This window comes from Symphodus melops (genome assembly GCF_947650265.1).
Source record: "Symphodus melops genome assembly, chromosome: 10".
Lineage (NCBI taxonomy): Eukaryota > Metazoa > Chordata > Actinopteri > Labriformes > Labridae > Symphodus > Symphodus melops.
In genome coordinates, this window is record NC_136700.1 from 8,910,518 (window position 1) to 8,923,650 (window position 13,133).

General features: G+C 39.1%; 1 protein-coding gene across 3 annotated transcripts in view; it reads left to right on the forward strand.

Annotated features, from left to right (window-relative positions):
• Nucleotides 1-10,520, forward strand: part of LOC306830996 (CD166 antigen homolog A-like) — a 35,046-nt gene extending 24,526 nt beyond the window's left edge. Inside the window, exons 3-16 of one of the 3 annotated variants that reach the window (XM_079354806.1) lie at nt 141-357; nt 452-516; nt 902-989; nt 1,209-1,382; nt 2,260-2,384; nt 2,784-2,916; nt 3,223-3,335; nt 3,435-3,561; nt 3,961-4,082; nt 6,351-6,483; nt 7,414-7,440; nt 7,887-7,998; nt 8,737-8,873; nt 8,971-10,520. In XM_079354806.1, coding sequence (XP_079210932.1) covers nt 141-357; nt 452-516; nt 902-989; nt 1,209-1,382; nt 2,260-2,384; nt 2,784-2,916; nt 3,223-3,335; nt 3,435-3,561; nt 3,961-4,082; nt 6,351-6,483; nt 7,414-7,440; nt 7,887-7,998; nt 8,737-8,839 — 1,539 coding nt within the window. In that variant the 3' untranslated portion in view covers nt 8,840-8,873; nt 8,971-10,520. The remainder of the gene's footprint in view (nt 1-140; nt 358-451; nt 517-901; nt 990-1,208; nt 1,383-2,259; nt 2,385-2,783; nt 2,917-3,222; nt 3,336-3,434; nt 3,562-3,960; nt 4,083-6,350; nt 6,484-7,413; nt 7,441-7,886; nt 7,999-8,736; nt 8,874-8,970) is intronic. The other 2 variants (XM_079354807.1, XM_079354808.1) reach the window with 2 other exon arrangements.
• Nucleotides 10,521-13,133: the final 2,613 nt, after the last annotated feature.

The window sequence follows — 13,133 nt, forward strand, 5'->3', positions numbered from 1 at the left end:
GCCACGCCCAGTCTGAGTGCATGTGCCATGCATCTGTGCCTCCATATGACACCGCGCGGACAGAGGGTGCTTTTATTTGAACTGGAAGCCAGTGCCATATGTGACGCTAAGTAACTGGATGCACTCTGCTCCGCTTTCAGGACAAAGGAGAGGGACTTCCAGGAGACCTGCTGGTCAAGCAGAAAGACCAGAATGTTCTAATCAGCGCCACTGATGAATATAAGGGCCGCGTGAGCCTGGCTGCAAACTCCAGCCTGCTGCTCTCTGCGGCCACGCTGAGCGACCAGCGCACTTTCACCTGCATGGTGGTAGCTGGAGCAGACATCGTAGAGTATCCTGTTACTGTGGTGATCAACAGTGAGTCTGAAACAACGTCTATTGTAAATGAGCAGCACAAATCACATAAAGGAACATCCCAATCATTAACATGTTTTTTTTTTATGTATTGCAGAAATGCCGGCAAAACTGGAGATTTCTGACAAAGCAGAGGAGCTTGAGATTGGAAGACTTACTAAGGTTGTTCTTTCATGATAAACATTACTTGTACCTACAGTATTTTAGGCAGTAAACCATCAAGGGCCCTCACTTGGGCTTAGGTATCTTGAGGCATAGCAGCGACCATGTTACTACAGTAATGAGTTCTTTGAAGTGACTCTCATGAATTAGTAAAGAGCAGAATCTCCCCCTGCTTCAATTAAAATACCCAAAGGATCTGAGGAGCCTTTCGAAGCGCTTGAGGCGTTTCATGGTCTGTTGGGTAGAAAAGTGCTAAGTCCTCCACTATTGGACAGGTGGTCAAAAGTGAATTTCCTCTGATGAGGAGTCATTTAAAAAGATGCAGATTGAGTCTGTGCCATTTTAATGATCTTTTTTTAATGATTTTTTTTTGTTTGTTTCACAGCTGGGTGCTTGTGTTGCAAAAGATGCAAACCCAGCAGCAAATATCACATGGTTGAAGAACAACAAACCCCTGGTGGCTGATGGGGAAGGTGTGTATTTCTCCTCCTGGTGCATAATTACAAATACAACAGACTCTGACCTTGACATTTACATTTTGTAATCATTCTCTGTGTCTGGGACCTTCCCTGTAAAATATTCTTCAGGCAGTAGGAAAACAGTGCATCACTCATTACACACATTTATTATTTTTTTTGTTTTACTTCTTCCCTGTGAGATTTTTCCACTGAGTCGTTTGTTTTTCTGTCCAGGGGTTTCCATCCAGACCTCATTTCTTGCGGACCCTGCCACTGGCCTTGTGACCACTACCTCCGTACTGCAGTACTCGGCTGAAAAGGAGGACAGGGACGCCCAGTTCAGCTGCAGCACTCAGCAAAGTGCGGGCGCAGAGCTGGTGTCCTCTCCCGTGACCTTCAGTATAACCTGTGAGTCACCAAACCGCACTAACAACCTTCACGGGACAAACTTAAAGATGTTATCTGCAGACAAGCAGGAAGACACGAGTTTGTTTGATGAGATGGAGAGCATGAGAAGTTAATACTCTGTGTGATAAAAGCCTTTTCCTTTGCCTTTTTGTTAGCTTTTTTTTTTTAAATATGTGATAACACATCACATAAAGTAATAAAATAATGCTTTTATTTGTTACACTTAAACACTTTTTAGGGGTGAAGAAGCGAGACGGTGATGCTGTTTCTGTACAACTACTAAAGGGTCCTTTCTCTCTTAAGATCAGCACAAACTTAAGTTTAACCATCTGCAACCTGACCCCTCAATCTTTATCAAACTCAAAATAAACCGTCTGTAAATCATCTCAGCTGTAGCCAATAGAGGCAGGCTGCCTCCTGTGATATATCTTTACTATCATAACAAGAAAGGCAACAGTTCTGCACCCTCAGTAGTGATTTGTGGGGGGTTGGATTTTTTTTTAAGTCTGTAGTGGGATGCACATCAAACGCAGCATAAAATATTGCGAGTACCTGCTCACCGAAGCTTTATCGGTTGTGGAACACCTTCATACAAGAAATGTGGGAAAAAGTTTGCCTCACATGGAGCAGAAACATTGAGCTTTGAAAGAATTGCTTGGTCGATTGCTTGAGATTATGACTGCAATTTAAATTTCTCCTCAGCTGCATTTTGGAAGTTGGTTGTACCGAACAGTGAGGGACAGGAAGGGAAGTTTTCTGCTCTCTGTAGCTTATAGCACAGTATGTTTCTGTGTCTCCTGCAGCGAGCTGTAAGGGGAACACGCTCCACTTAATTCATCAACACATACGCCCAATCTCTGACTTTCTATGTCTTCAGACTCCACAGAGAACATCGACCTTCAGGTCATTGCTCAGGACCTTTTGGTGGAAGGAGACAATGTGACTCTGAAGTGTGTTGCTGACGGTAACCCAGCGCCTACCAGCTTTAACTTCCATCTTAAGGTACTCGTCAATATCTCACCAAAACTCTGTTCTCCCTTCTGTTCATGCTCATTCCCTGCTTGTTATCACTTGAACAATTAAAACATGCAAACTAGCCGGGAGCCCGTTTTAACTTTTTGGTTTCCAAAGAGCATTGACAATTATATGGCTAGTTAGTTAGCTTGTTCCAACAAGTTATTTATGCATCATCTTGTTCCACAACACACTTTTGGCATGAGTTGTTTAACTAACCAATCTCCTGTTGTGGAAAGCTGTCTGAATTAGAGGAGGACTAGACAAACATATGTCAGAGTAAATAGAATAGGAGGTATCAGATCAGTTAGTCAAAGCCTTCAGGGTAAAGATTTTAAAGTGTTGACATTGTAAGCTAATCTCCTGTGTGATTTATTTTCTTCAAAGGGAGAAGTGGTGCAAGTGGAAAACACCGACAGTTACACCATCATGAAAGTCTCACGCAACTCCTCTGGTGAATATAAATGCTCGCTTGTTGACAATCCAACGATGGAAGCAACTAATGACATCACTGTCCAATGTAAGTGACAAAAACACTTTTTATTCACAAGTCTTCAATAATTTTGCCGCACACCAGCCGTATTGTCATTGTCGTACCCCTGGAATCTTATTTGTTAGTTTAAAGTGAAAAATGATGCTTGAGAAAAGAAAATTCCCAATGTCTCTCTTTGCCAGCTTTCTGTCGTGCTGTGCTTTGTGTGTCTTTAATACGCTGCTTCTGCAGTGCTGGCAGCCAAGAGCAGGGGTGTATAGTTAACAACAAGATAGTTTCGACCTTTGTCAATTCTCGGATCCACCCTTTCACCATCCTCTCGTCTCTTCTCAGACCTGGACATCAATTTGAGCCCCTCTGGAGATATCGTCAGGAGTGCCGGAGAGACCTTGGATCTTAATCTTGAGATTGATGCTTCTGGAGACACAAAGGTCTCCTGGACAAAGGTAAACGCAACCTTAAGTTCAACAAGCCTAAAATCAATGGAGAGGGTAAAAATGGTGGCTGTTATTGACATTGCCGATATTTCTTTTATTCAATTACAGGACAATGTGAAACTGGACAAAGAGCCAAAGTTTAGCAAGTTGACGTACACAGACACTGGTCTTTACGAGTGCGAGGTGACGTTGGGTCTGCTCAGCCGAAAGGCTTCTTTTGAACTAGCTGTTGAAGGTAAGGACCAAAAACAAAATCAGTGGTGTCGGGAAAATGTATTATTTACTTTCTGGGAGTGACATTAGTGAGCGACGCATGTTTCACCTGTAAGACAAGTATGAACCACAGCTGGTTAGCTTAGCATAGCTTAAAGACCGGAAAACACATAAAAAAAAACTTGATACACGACTTGTTAATTAGTTCAAAAGTAATGCTAGTGAGTGGACTTTAATATCTTAAAGCTAGCTGTTTCTGTTTGTTATTGTTCTTTATGCTAAGCTAAGCTAACACACTTCTTACGGTACAGTCTTCTAAGCTGACCCTCAGAATAAAAAAAAACCCTCAAAGAATAAAAAGACACCACGACGGCACCTTTTTTTCATTCAGATGTATCTGAAGAGTTACGTCTTCTTGCAGGTGCTCCAGTTATCAAACAGCTGACCAAACGGCGCAGTGACGATGGCAAACACAAAGTCCTGACTTGTGAGGCTGAAGGTTCACCTAAGCCAGCTGTTTCCTGGAGCATCAACGGCACCACGGTATGAACTCTCGTAAACGATCCTTATGATGATGACACTAAATGATTCTGCCCCCATGTTTAAGTCAGGACACTTTGGATTTGGCTGGACAGTTAAATGTTCGACACACCGAACATGCTTCTTTTAGATCTCCATATCAATAGTTTGTAGTCTTCCCTGCACATCCTGTGGTGGCTGAATTTGAATGCATGTTAGGCATTCACTGCCATGGGGGGGGGGGGGGGGGGACAAAGAGTCCACCGTAAGTCCTCTTTGTTGGGAAGAGGTACGTGTACAAACATTTTAAGGTTTTAATCCTCAAGATTTCACTCCTGGAGGATTTTGTGACGTGTTGTTACCGTAGTAACGGTAAAAGTACAACAAACACTTCTTGAAGCAGCTCTGTCATTAACACAACAGAAGAGCAGCTGGTGCGTCTGTTTTCAGTGCCACCTAGAAGACTCGTGATTTGATGAACAATTTGAGAGGTTTTCGAGTCATGGAGTTACAGTAAAGCTGGATTTGATGCTGCATCGTGTCCTGTGAATCCCTTGAGCAGACACAGGCGGTTTAAATCCCTTGTGGGTATGACAGACTCAACTTCTGAAACTCATAGTGAATGTCTGCAGAGTAAATCAGTGAATAGAAATATAGAAAATCAGCTTTTGCTCAAAATACGGCTGACCAGAAATTGAATCTGAAGGATTTGTCATCATGGACATTCAAGTATAACACCATAAAAGTGAAATCTGTATCTTCCCTTTTGAGAGCTCACACTTCAACAAAAATGGCGGAGTGGTTGCTAAGGTCACTTATTTAAGTTTGGACTTCAGCAGATGCACAATGTGGAAAATATAGCAAGTGGAATGGAAATGTTTACACTACTTGCCTCATGCATAGATTTTGCACGTCTTTGTTAAGTAGTGTTTTCTGACAACGTTGAACATAATGACTTGATGTAAAAAATAAAAAAAAGATGGTGGTGGTCAGCTTTAAAGTGACCACACATCTAACATCCTCCTCCTCCTCAACATTTAAAGTTAAAATGAGTCATTCGGATGGTTTGAAATGTTTCTGTCAAGCCAACATTGTTTTGATCATATCAGTGCTGATTGTCAGAAATTCATTTGCTGATGATGGTCTTCAGATGTCAGCAGGCAAAAAGCTTCTGCTGATGTATCGGCTGCAGTGACACTTTGAAATGTAGTCATTACATAGACATCCATATGTAAGACATGGTGGTTATTTCTTCCTGTAGCAGATGATTGGATGATTGATTATTTTATTCTGACACGTGGACTCTTTTAACACTTTTTTTATTGACTGGTCTACTTTGAATATGATGTCATGTGTTTTCCTGCAGCTCAGCAGTAAATGTGTGGCTGAACAAAGAAAGTCTGTTTCCTTCTGGATTCTGAGGACACCAAACAATCTGAGTGTTTGGATTCTAAGACAGTTTATGTTTTGCTTTTTGCCACTCAGTCTGTACTGCAGAGTGAGTGAACACTCCCGGTTATGTACATAGCTGTTTGCACTCTTAAGTATTTCCCCGAGCTGTCGCACTCCTGAACTTATCTAGTCCAACATTTCCAGTTGGTGGTGCTCAGTGTTTGGAAAGAACAGGCGTCTTGATTTTCCCCAAGGCTCTAACAGAATTTCATGACAAAACTGTCATTTCAACAGACCTTTGTGTCTGTGGTTTACCTGTATGCGCACTGGTTAAATATCCATTCAGTGAAACAGTTTGAATTACATATGCACCCGAGGCTGTGTGTGGGATGGTTAGATTCTTTTCAGCTCTTTTCAGTCAGTATCTCACCTCAAAAACAACCTCTAAACCTGAATCTGTGAGCAATATTTAATCAGCTCCAAAAGGTGCACTGAACTCTTTCACCTCATGACAATGAATTATGCAGATAAAGCACATTTGTACGTTTCACTCAAAGTTTATTTATTCTCCCCTCGCTGTGTCCTATAAAGCTTATTCAGAGAGAATAATTCAGCGCTCACTAATGGGTATTTACAAAAATGCCTCATCCCCCTACAGAGGATGTGAAAAGGGTGTTGGCAGTTTGTCTTTGTGTCTGAGGTTTTCCTCCGAGACCCAAACTGTCTACATCCCACTGGCACACATGCTTTGTCATGGAAAGACCGAGTGGCAGATCAATCCAACGTCGCCCCCTAGTGGAGCTAAATATTCATTTCTTTTGGTGTCATGACAGGTGTATAAATCAAGCAGAGAAAAGTGTCCAAAAATACTAATCTGTTTATTTCTCTCTTGTGGTTCAGCAGGATGAGAGTCCATTTGTCAACGGAAAGATCACACACGAGATCCAAGTGGTGCCCTATGCAAACTTGACTGTTTCTTGTACTGTATCCAACGAGTTTGGCGTGGCTACCAAAGCTATAAATGTGTCATCCTGTAAGTACAAAGTGGTGGTATTGATTCATTGATTCCTTTTCACTTGAAATAAACAAGGAGATTAACAAAGACAAGACGCTAAGACACAGAAATTAGAAACTGATAAGTTTGACTATCTTAAATATTAAAATAATCTTATTGAATCAACTCACATGACGTTATAAGGATCAGCTTTCTCATCAGTATTGTTCTCTCGTCTCTCTGCTTCATTATTTTCTTCCTGGAGCCGAACTCCTTAATCTGCCTTTGTGGATGTTTTTCCTCCGGCGCTTACTAACTCTGTCTGCATGTTCACTGGACATAATGTTAAGGTGCTTCAATAAAAGAATAATGTAGCAGCTGCATACTTGAGGTCAAGCTCAAGGATGTTTTTTTTTTTTTTTTTTAATCTAGCGATGAAAAGATAAAGTAGTTTTGGGCCAAAATAAAACTTTCTTTACTCATAATGTGGTCGAAAAAACGTGCTTCAAAAGAAAAGCATAAAAAGAGTTTTATTAGGTATTTAATGTATACACTTAAGTTCTGATAAAAGCAGGTATAGGTGTAAACATCTGTTTTTTTTATGGTGGCGGTGAGTGAAGGTCTACACATGAACTATCCTAAAATAGTTGTCTAAATGTTACTGATGCATGCGCTTAGCTCTTTGTGCACATGGTCTCCAAAATGCATGCAGTCGCAAACATTCATTCTCTGCTTTGTGTGCTAACTCATTCCTGTGTGTTTGAGATAGCATTTCACCTCTCTCTCTTTACCCCTTTCCTACACACACACCTTCTGCCGTGTGTATGCACCGGTATGTTGGGATGCTGGGTTTAATGGGTTTTCTGTCTGAACTTCGTGCATGCCTCTGTAGAATAGAAGTAGAGCAGTGACTGGTTTTTGGATTTTGTTTTGGTTGGACGTTAATTTTGATTTTATATCTGATTTCAGTTGAGGAGGTGAGAATGGATAAACAAGGTAAGTTCTAGTGGTCTTTTTGATCGTAAGAAACGGTGGGAGGGTTGGGGGGTGAGTAAAATGTTAGACACTGAAGAAGGATCTCTATCAAACATTTACCTTTTATCATCACCTTGGACTCTACAACTGGAAAACCTATCTCTGGACAGTGTGTTTTATTTAGTACAAGGCAGATATATGAGGAATGGAGCTACCAGCATCCTAACTAAATGTCAACATTGTCCATAATCCCATTGGCTGATGCAACAAGTCACAAACCAGAACAGATTTGTCATTGGACTCAGTGGGTCATAACCATGTACAGTGTGGATGTGTCCACTCATCAATGCGTTTATTGCACATGATGACTTCTGCTTCTGTGTCTGCACATGCATTCAGGCTGGAGTGATATGATACTGGAACATGTAACCCAGGAGACTGACACTTTATTTGTATCTTTGTCACAGACTCTTCAGACGACGGCGACCAAACAAAGCTGGTGGTTGGAGTTGTGGTCGGTCTCCTCGTCGCCACTATTGTTATAGGCCTGGCGTACGGGGTCTACGCCAAGAAGTCCAAGTAAGAAGTCGACACTGAACCTTTTCCAAAAATCGTAGAACTGTAAGATCACAGCGATGAGTGAACACGGCCACTTTCGTTCACTCACAAGCAAACTTTAAACACTGAATTCATGTAGGCCTTTTTAACTGTCACTATATCACAGGTCTTCATTAACACCAACACCTGCAATACAGACATCCACCACTTCACTTCCAACGTACATTAACAGTGACACAACTTTTATTTAGACTCAACAACAAACTTTAATTCCTCCATAAGCACTCCCCAGCACAGAAGACATTACAAGCTAGTTCTTATTTTAGATGCAGTAAACAGAAACATGAATCAAGTAGCTTACTTTCTGGCTGTTAGTTTAGTGCTGGCAAGTTAGTTTCAGGTGGTTGAAGTAACATTTTATTTGAGTAAAACACTTGCAGTCACACTTGAAGTTAAGGCGCTAGGTTTGTCTTTGACTGTAGTGTGGGATTGATTGCCTATGTAACTTTTGCTAACTTCTTAATTTGAATATTTTTTTTATATAATTCATCTCATTATGTATTGGGCTTTAAGGCTGCTTAGGGCACTAAGTGCGGGAATGGGGACGATTTAGGGAATGCCTCTTTGGTCATTTTTGTGGCCAATTTATTGATACACAACCTACTATGTAAGCCTCCTTTTAGTCTAAGGGGACAGTGTGCCGTCTATGCATTCTGCACACAATGACTCTGAAGTTAAGGACTATTCTTTTTAAAACAGGCAAGGAAGCTGGAAGACTGGTGAAAAGGAAGACGGGTCTTCTGAGGAGGAGAAAAAACTGGAGGAGAAAGTTGAAGAAAATAACCAAAAGGCAGAGGTGTAAACGAAACAGCAACCATCCTTTGGGAATGTGAAAGGTATACAAAAAATATATAGCATTCCCATCTTATGCTAAAATACATTAGAAAAGACAATCCATTTGACTAACATGTTCCTTTGATTCTCTCTTTGCAGTGAAAACATGGAACTTTTGCACATTTCTCTTCACCTCTGTCTTTGGGGGGGGGAGGGGGGGGCTGCGAGTGTACATTGGGATGAAGACAGTTTGGATTTGGTTTCAGGGAGAATTTTACAAAAAAAAAAAAAAAAAAAAGCATATCCAAACATCCCCCCCTGAACCCCTTAAACCCACCATTCCTTAAAAAAGAAAACTGAATGGATACTGTATGTTAAATACATAATTTGTCTGCACTACTGATACATGTGTAAACCTGTCAACTATTAGGATTCATGTTTGTTAGAATGGAATTTGGAAAAAACAGAAACTGCTGGTTTTTGTTCATTTAATTAGTTGATGAAAATAAACGTACTACTAGACCAGTTGCCTTTGCTGTAAGGACGTGTTGTCTGCCATTAGTCTGTGCTCGACTCTTTAACATCCCCACTTCTACATTTTAGTCCAAACAACCTCTGCCTTCAACATCACTGTACTGAACTGATTTATTTTGTCATATTCATTGAAGTGTAAAAAAAAGAATAAAAAATCACGTGGATATTGAGATAAAATTCCTGAAAGGGCTAAGGGTATGTTGTGATACTCAGCATTAGTTAATAGACAGTTGTATGATTTACATGATGCATTGCAGGAAGTAGCTGATGTGCCACAGAGTTCTTTGGTGTTACGTTTTGTTTTGTTTGTTTTGTTTATCACATGTACGTCTTTTTCTTCAAAGTAAAAAGGAGAGTAGATGACAATTCTGTTTTCAAATGTACTGTACATTCAACATAACCACTGTATAACACAAGCAGGTAGATTATTAAGAGAATGTAAAGCATAGCTCATTTTACTGTCTGACATAAAGACATTGTTTTTTACCATGCTTCTTTTAAAGCTAAAAGGTTCTTTTTTTTGTTTATTGTGAATTCTCCACTAGTGTTGAGGAATGATTGTTTAATGTGAAGTTTATTGTGAATACATCTTTTTAGTAAAACAACTCAGAGAGAGTTGCCGTTATGGTTACCTTCTTTTCAAAAAATCTACCTGGACTTCCGTTATTTTATGTGCACTAGCGTTCATTTTTTCATGTCAAGTTTGTGTAGAATACAATGGAATACGCGCAGCTGTACATGTCACATCATTGGTCCTTCAGGAGCATTTACAACATTTGGAAAAATTAATCAAAATCAGGATGTCATTGTGAAGTTTGTGATTTTAATTTTCTTTTTTGCTATTTATATTGTGCAAGATTTAAAAAAAAAAAAAAAAAAACATCCTGGTAGGCAAATTCTATCATAACTCGGATTTAAATTGTTGGTTAATTGCTTGCAGACTTTGCAAACTAGAATTAAGTTGTTAGTCATGAGTAGGTTGCTCAGCGTCTGGTTGAATATTCAGCATGTGATCATCACAGACCTCCAAGCTGCTGTTTGTTGCCTACATTGTTGAAAACCATCAAATTGGAAGAATGACCAAAGAAAGTGAACATTGCCATGCAAGTATTGTAAATACCTGATGTTTGTTTTTGTACTTTTGTTTAAAATAAAGTGTACATTTGGAAAAGTTATGGCCCCTGAAGATTAAATGATGTTGTCGGACACTTTTCATCTAAAAGAGTGAAGATTAATTGTACAATCCTTTTTAAACTTCAGAAAAATCACATAAAAATCACGTTTTTATCGTGAGTAAAGCTGGAGTTGTCACCTCGTCATTTTTCTTTGTTTGTTTCACTGTTTAGCTTTCCTTTCTTATTTTGTCTCATTCTCCCCTGGTTTTGCATGTTTTTCCCTCGTGTATTTGTATTGTATTATGTCCAAGTTTAGTCTTTAGTGTTTTCATGTATGTCCCTCTCCCTTTGTCTGTTCTCCCTTCGCTATGACTGCCCCAATTAGTTTCACGTGTTTTTTTTTCTGTCAGCAGGTTTAAATAAGGAACAGCAACCAAGTGCTCAACTTAACAGAAAAGATGTGTCAAAAGGCAAAATGCTACACAAAACTTACCTTTTTCAAGTTCCATCAAAAGTCTAGCTAAAATCCCCCGGGATGAAAAATAAGCGGCATGAGGAAAGCACAGGCCGTGGTTAGGTAGACGGAAGGACTGACACTGAAGAAAAGGAACATGTGAGACTTCAATAGACAGGTGAGACTGGTGACACAGGTGAAGACAATCGACAATCAAAGCTGGGAAACAGACAGGCAGTGGGGGGCTAGAAAATCATTTATTGTTCTCATTGTGACTTCCTCCCTGACATTAATTAATCATGAATCATTTTCTGTCCCCTCTTGTCTCAGACCTTGCTCTCTTCAGCAAAGCAGTCTCCAAAGTTCAAAACCGTTAGTTTTAAAGTCTTGTGCAGTGGTTCTTCCACAGATGAAATGAAAGTAGCAAAAGTAGGCTGCTGAAAAGCTCAAATGATTATAATCACTTCTACATCAATGTTTCTACAACATTACATACAGCTTTTGCTAGATTTAATCTGAAAATTACTGATAAATATAAACCAGATTTTTTTTTATAAATATAAACCATTTTTGTTTCAGATAAAGTTGATGCCCTCCATGATATAATGTAGTTTGAATAAGCACCTTGAAAAAGTTGCGACATTTTAATTATGTGAAATAAAACACCAATAAAACAGTTAATTGTAAATGTATACAACATCAATTAATGAAAAATAGATGAAGAGTAGATTCATAATATTTCCTCTTTTTACTTTTACATACAGTGTGATCAATGGAACTGTGCAATATACAGTTTACTTCATATTTCGTTGTCCCGCACCAATAAGTGAAGTACTGTATCGGGTCTAAATGAGCCACTGAGTGAGGTGTAAAAGGCCTGTGTTAATGTTTATAGTCAGACAAAATATTTTGTTAATTTTTTTCTGATTCATCCCAAGTTTTTGAGAAAATGTAGAGAATGTAAATGTGGTAGAGAATACTTGACACAAATGGCTTTCTTTTAGTCTTACATGTATAATTTGTCCAACAGGCTAATCACATGAAATTCATTTAGCAAATCAGTGGCCATCATCTTTAAACAGCGTCCACTCAGTTTATGGCTCTGTCATTGTGCCAAATCCTCAAACAAAATAATGTACACAGAACATTTTAGCATTTCGTAGACGTCATCGCCAGTGCTTCGTAACAGCCAACATGGGCTTCTGCTGCCACCTTGTGATCAAAGAATGCACTGTTAATGGCAAATCAAAATCAAGGGAAATCTCTACTTGTCTGTAAAAAAAATATAGGATCAATCTGTTTTAACATGAATTCTAAGTGATAATAAGATACACAAAAAACCTACATTTTTACTGACAGAAGTTTTGTAGAGATGTGTATTAAATGGTGGAATTGTATTTAGTTTGAGCCAACAATTTGAGGAAAATGGTGGAAAATGTACAGTTCTAACAAGAAAAAAATCTCCACAATTCTTTAAGGTTTTCCCGGCTCAATAATCTGATCCCTATAAACGTTGCAGACTTGTGTTTGATGCATCACAAGAATTTGAATTCCTCAAATAATAGTTGTAAATGTGCTACCATTTGTTGTACAACATGACATATTAAACGTACCGCCACAGAGGTTTTACTGCTGTACAAGATGTATAGAGACATTTTACAGTACACTTCTGTAAGTTGAGTAATCACCAAAGCACTTTTGTTTTACAGCCTGTGTTACAATACAGATGCTATCAGATGTCCATTTTATTAAATTCATATTTACTCTAATTTTATTTCAGTTTTCACTGAGTCAGGCAGCCTGTTTATCTCTAACTTTTATAATGTTGCATTTTATATTTCCCAATACATGAAATGAAATGCTCTCCGTGTTTCCAAGACTCTCAGGCTGGCAACTAGTAATCATTTTTCACTTTCTTAGCTTGAGACTTTTATTTTGATGTGGTTCAAACATCATGTGGTTTAAAAGTATATGTACATTTCTGTCTTTGCTTCATTCTATGACTTGAGGCTGATGCAGAAAGCTGCTGTGGTCATACAAGAAACAATTAGTGGTCACTGATGTCACATCAAGAGCTGGCAAGTAAAACTTTAGCCAAACAGTTATAATCAGAAATGTGATAGAAAAAGTGAGCATTGGAGAGTTTTACAAAGGGCGGTGTTCATTTCACAGTTTTCCTTTTCAAGGTTATATGAGCTGATACCTTCACTGACTGTGAA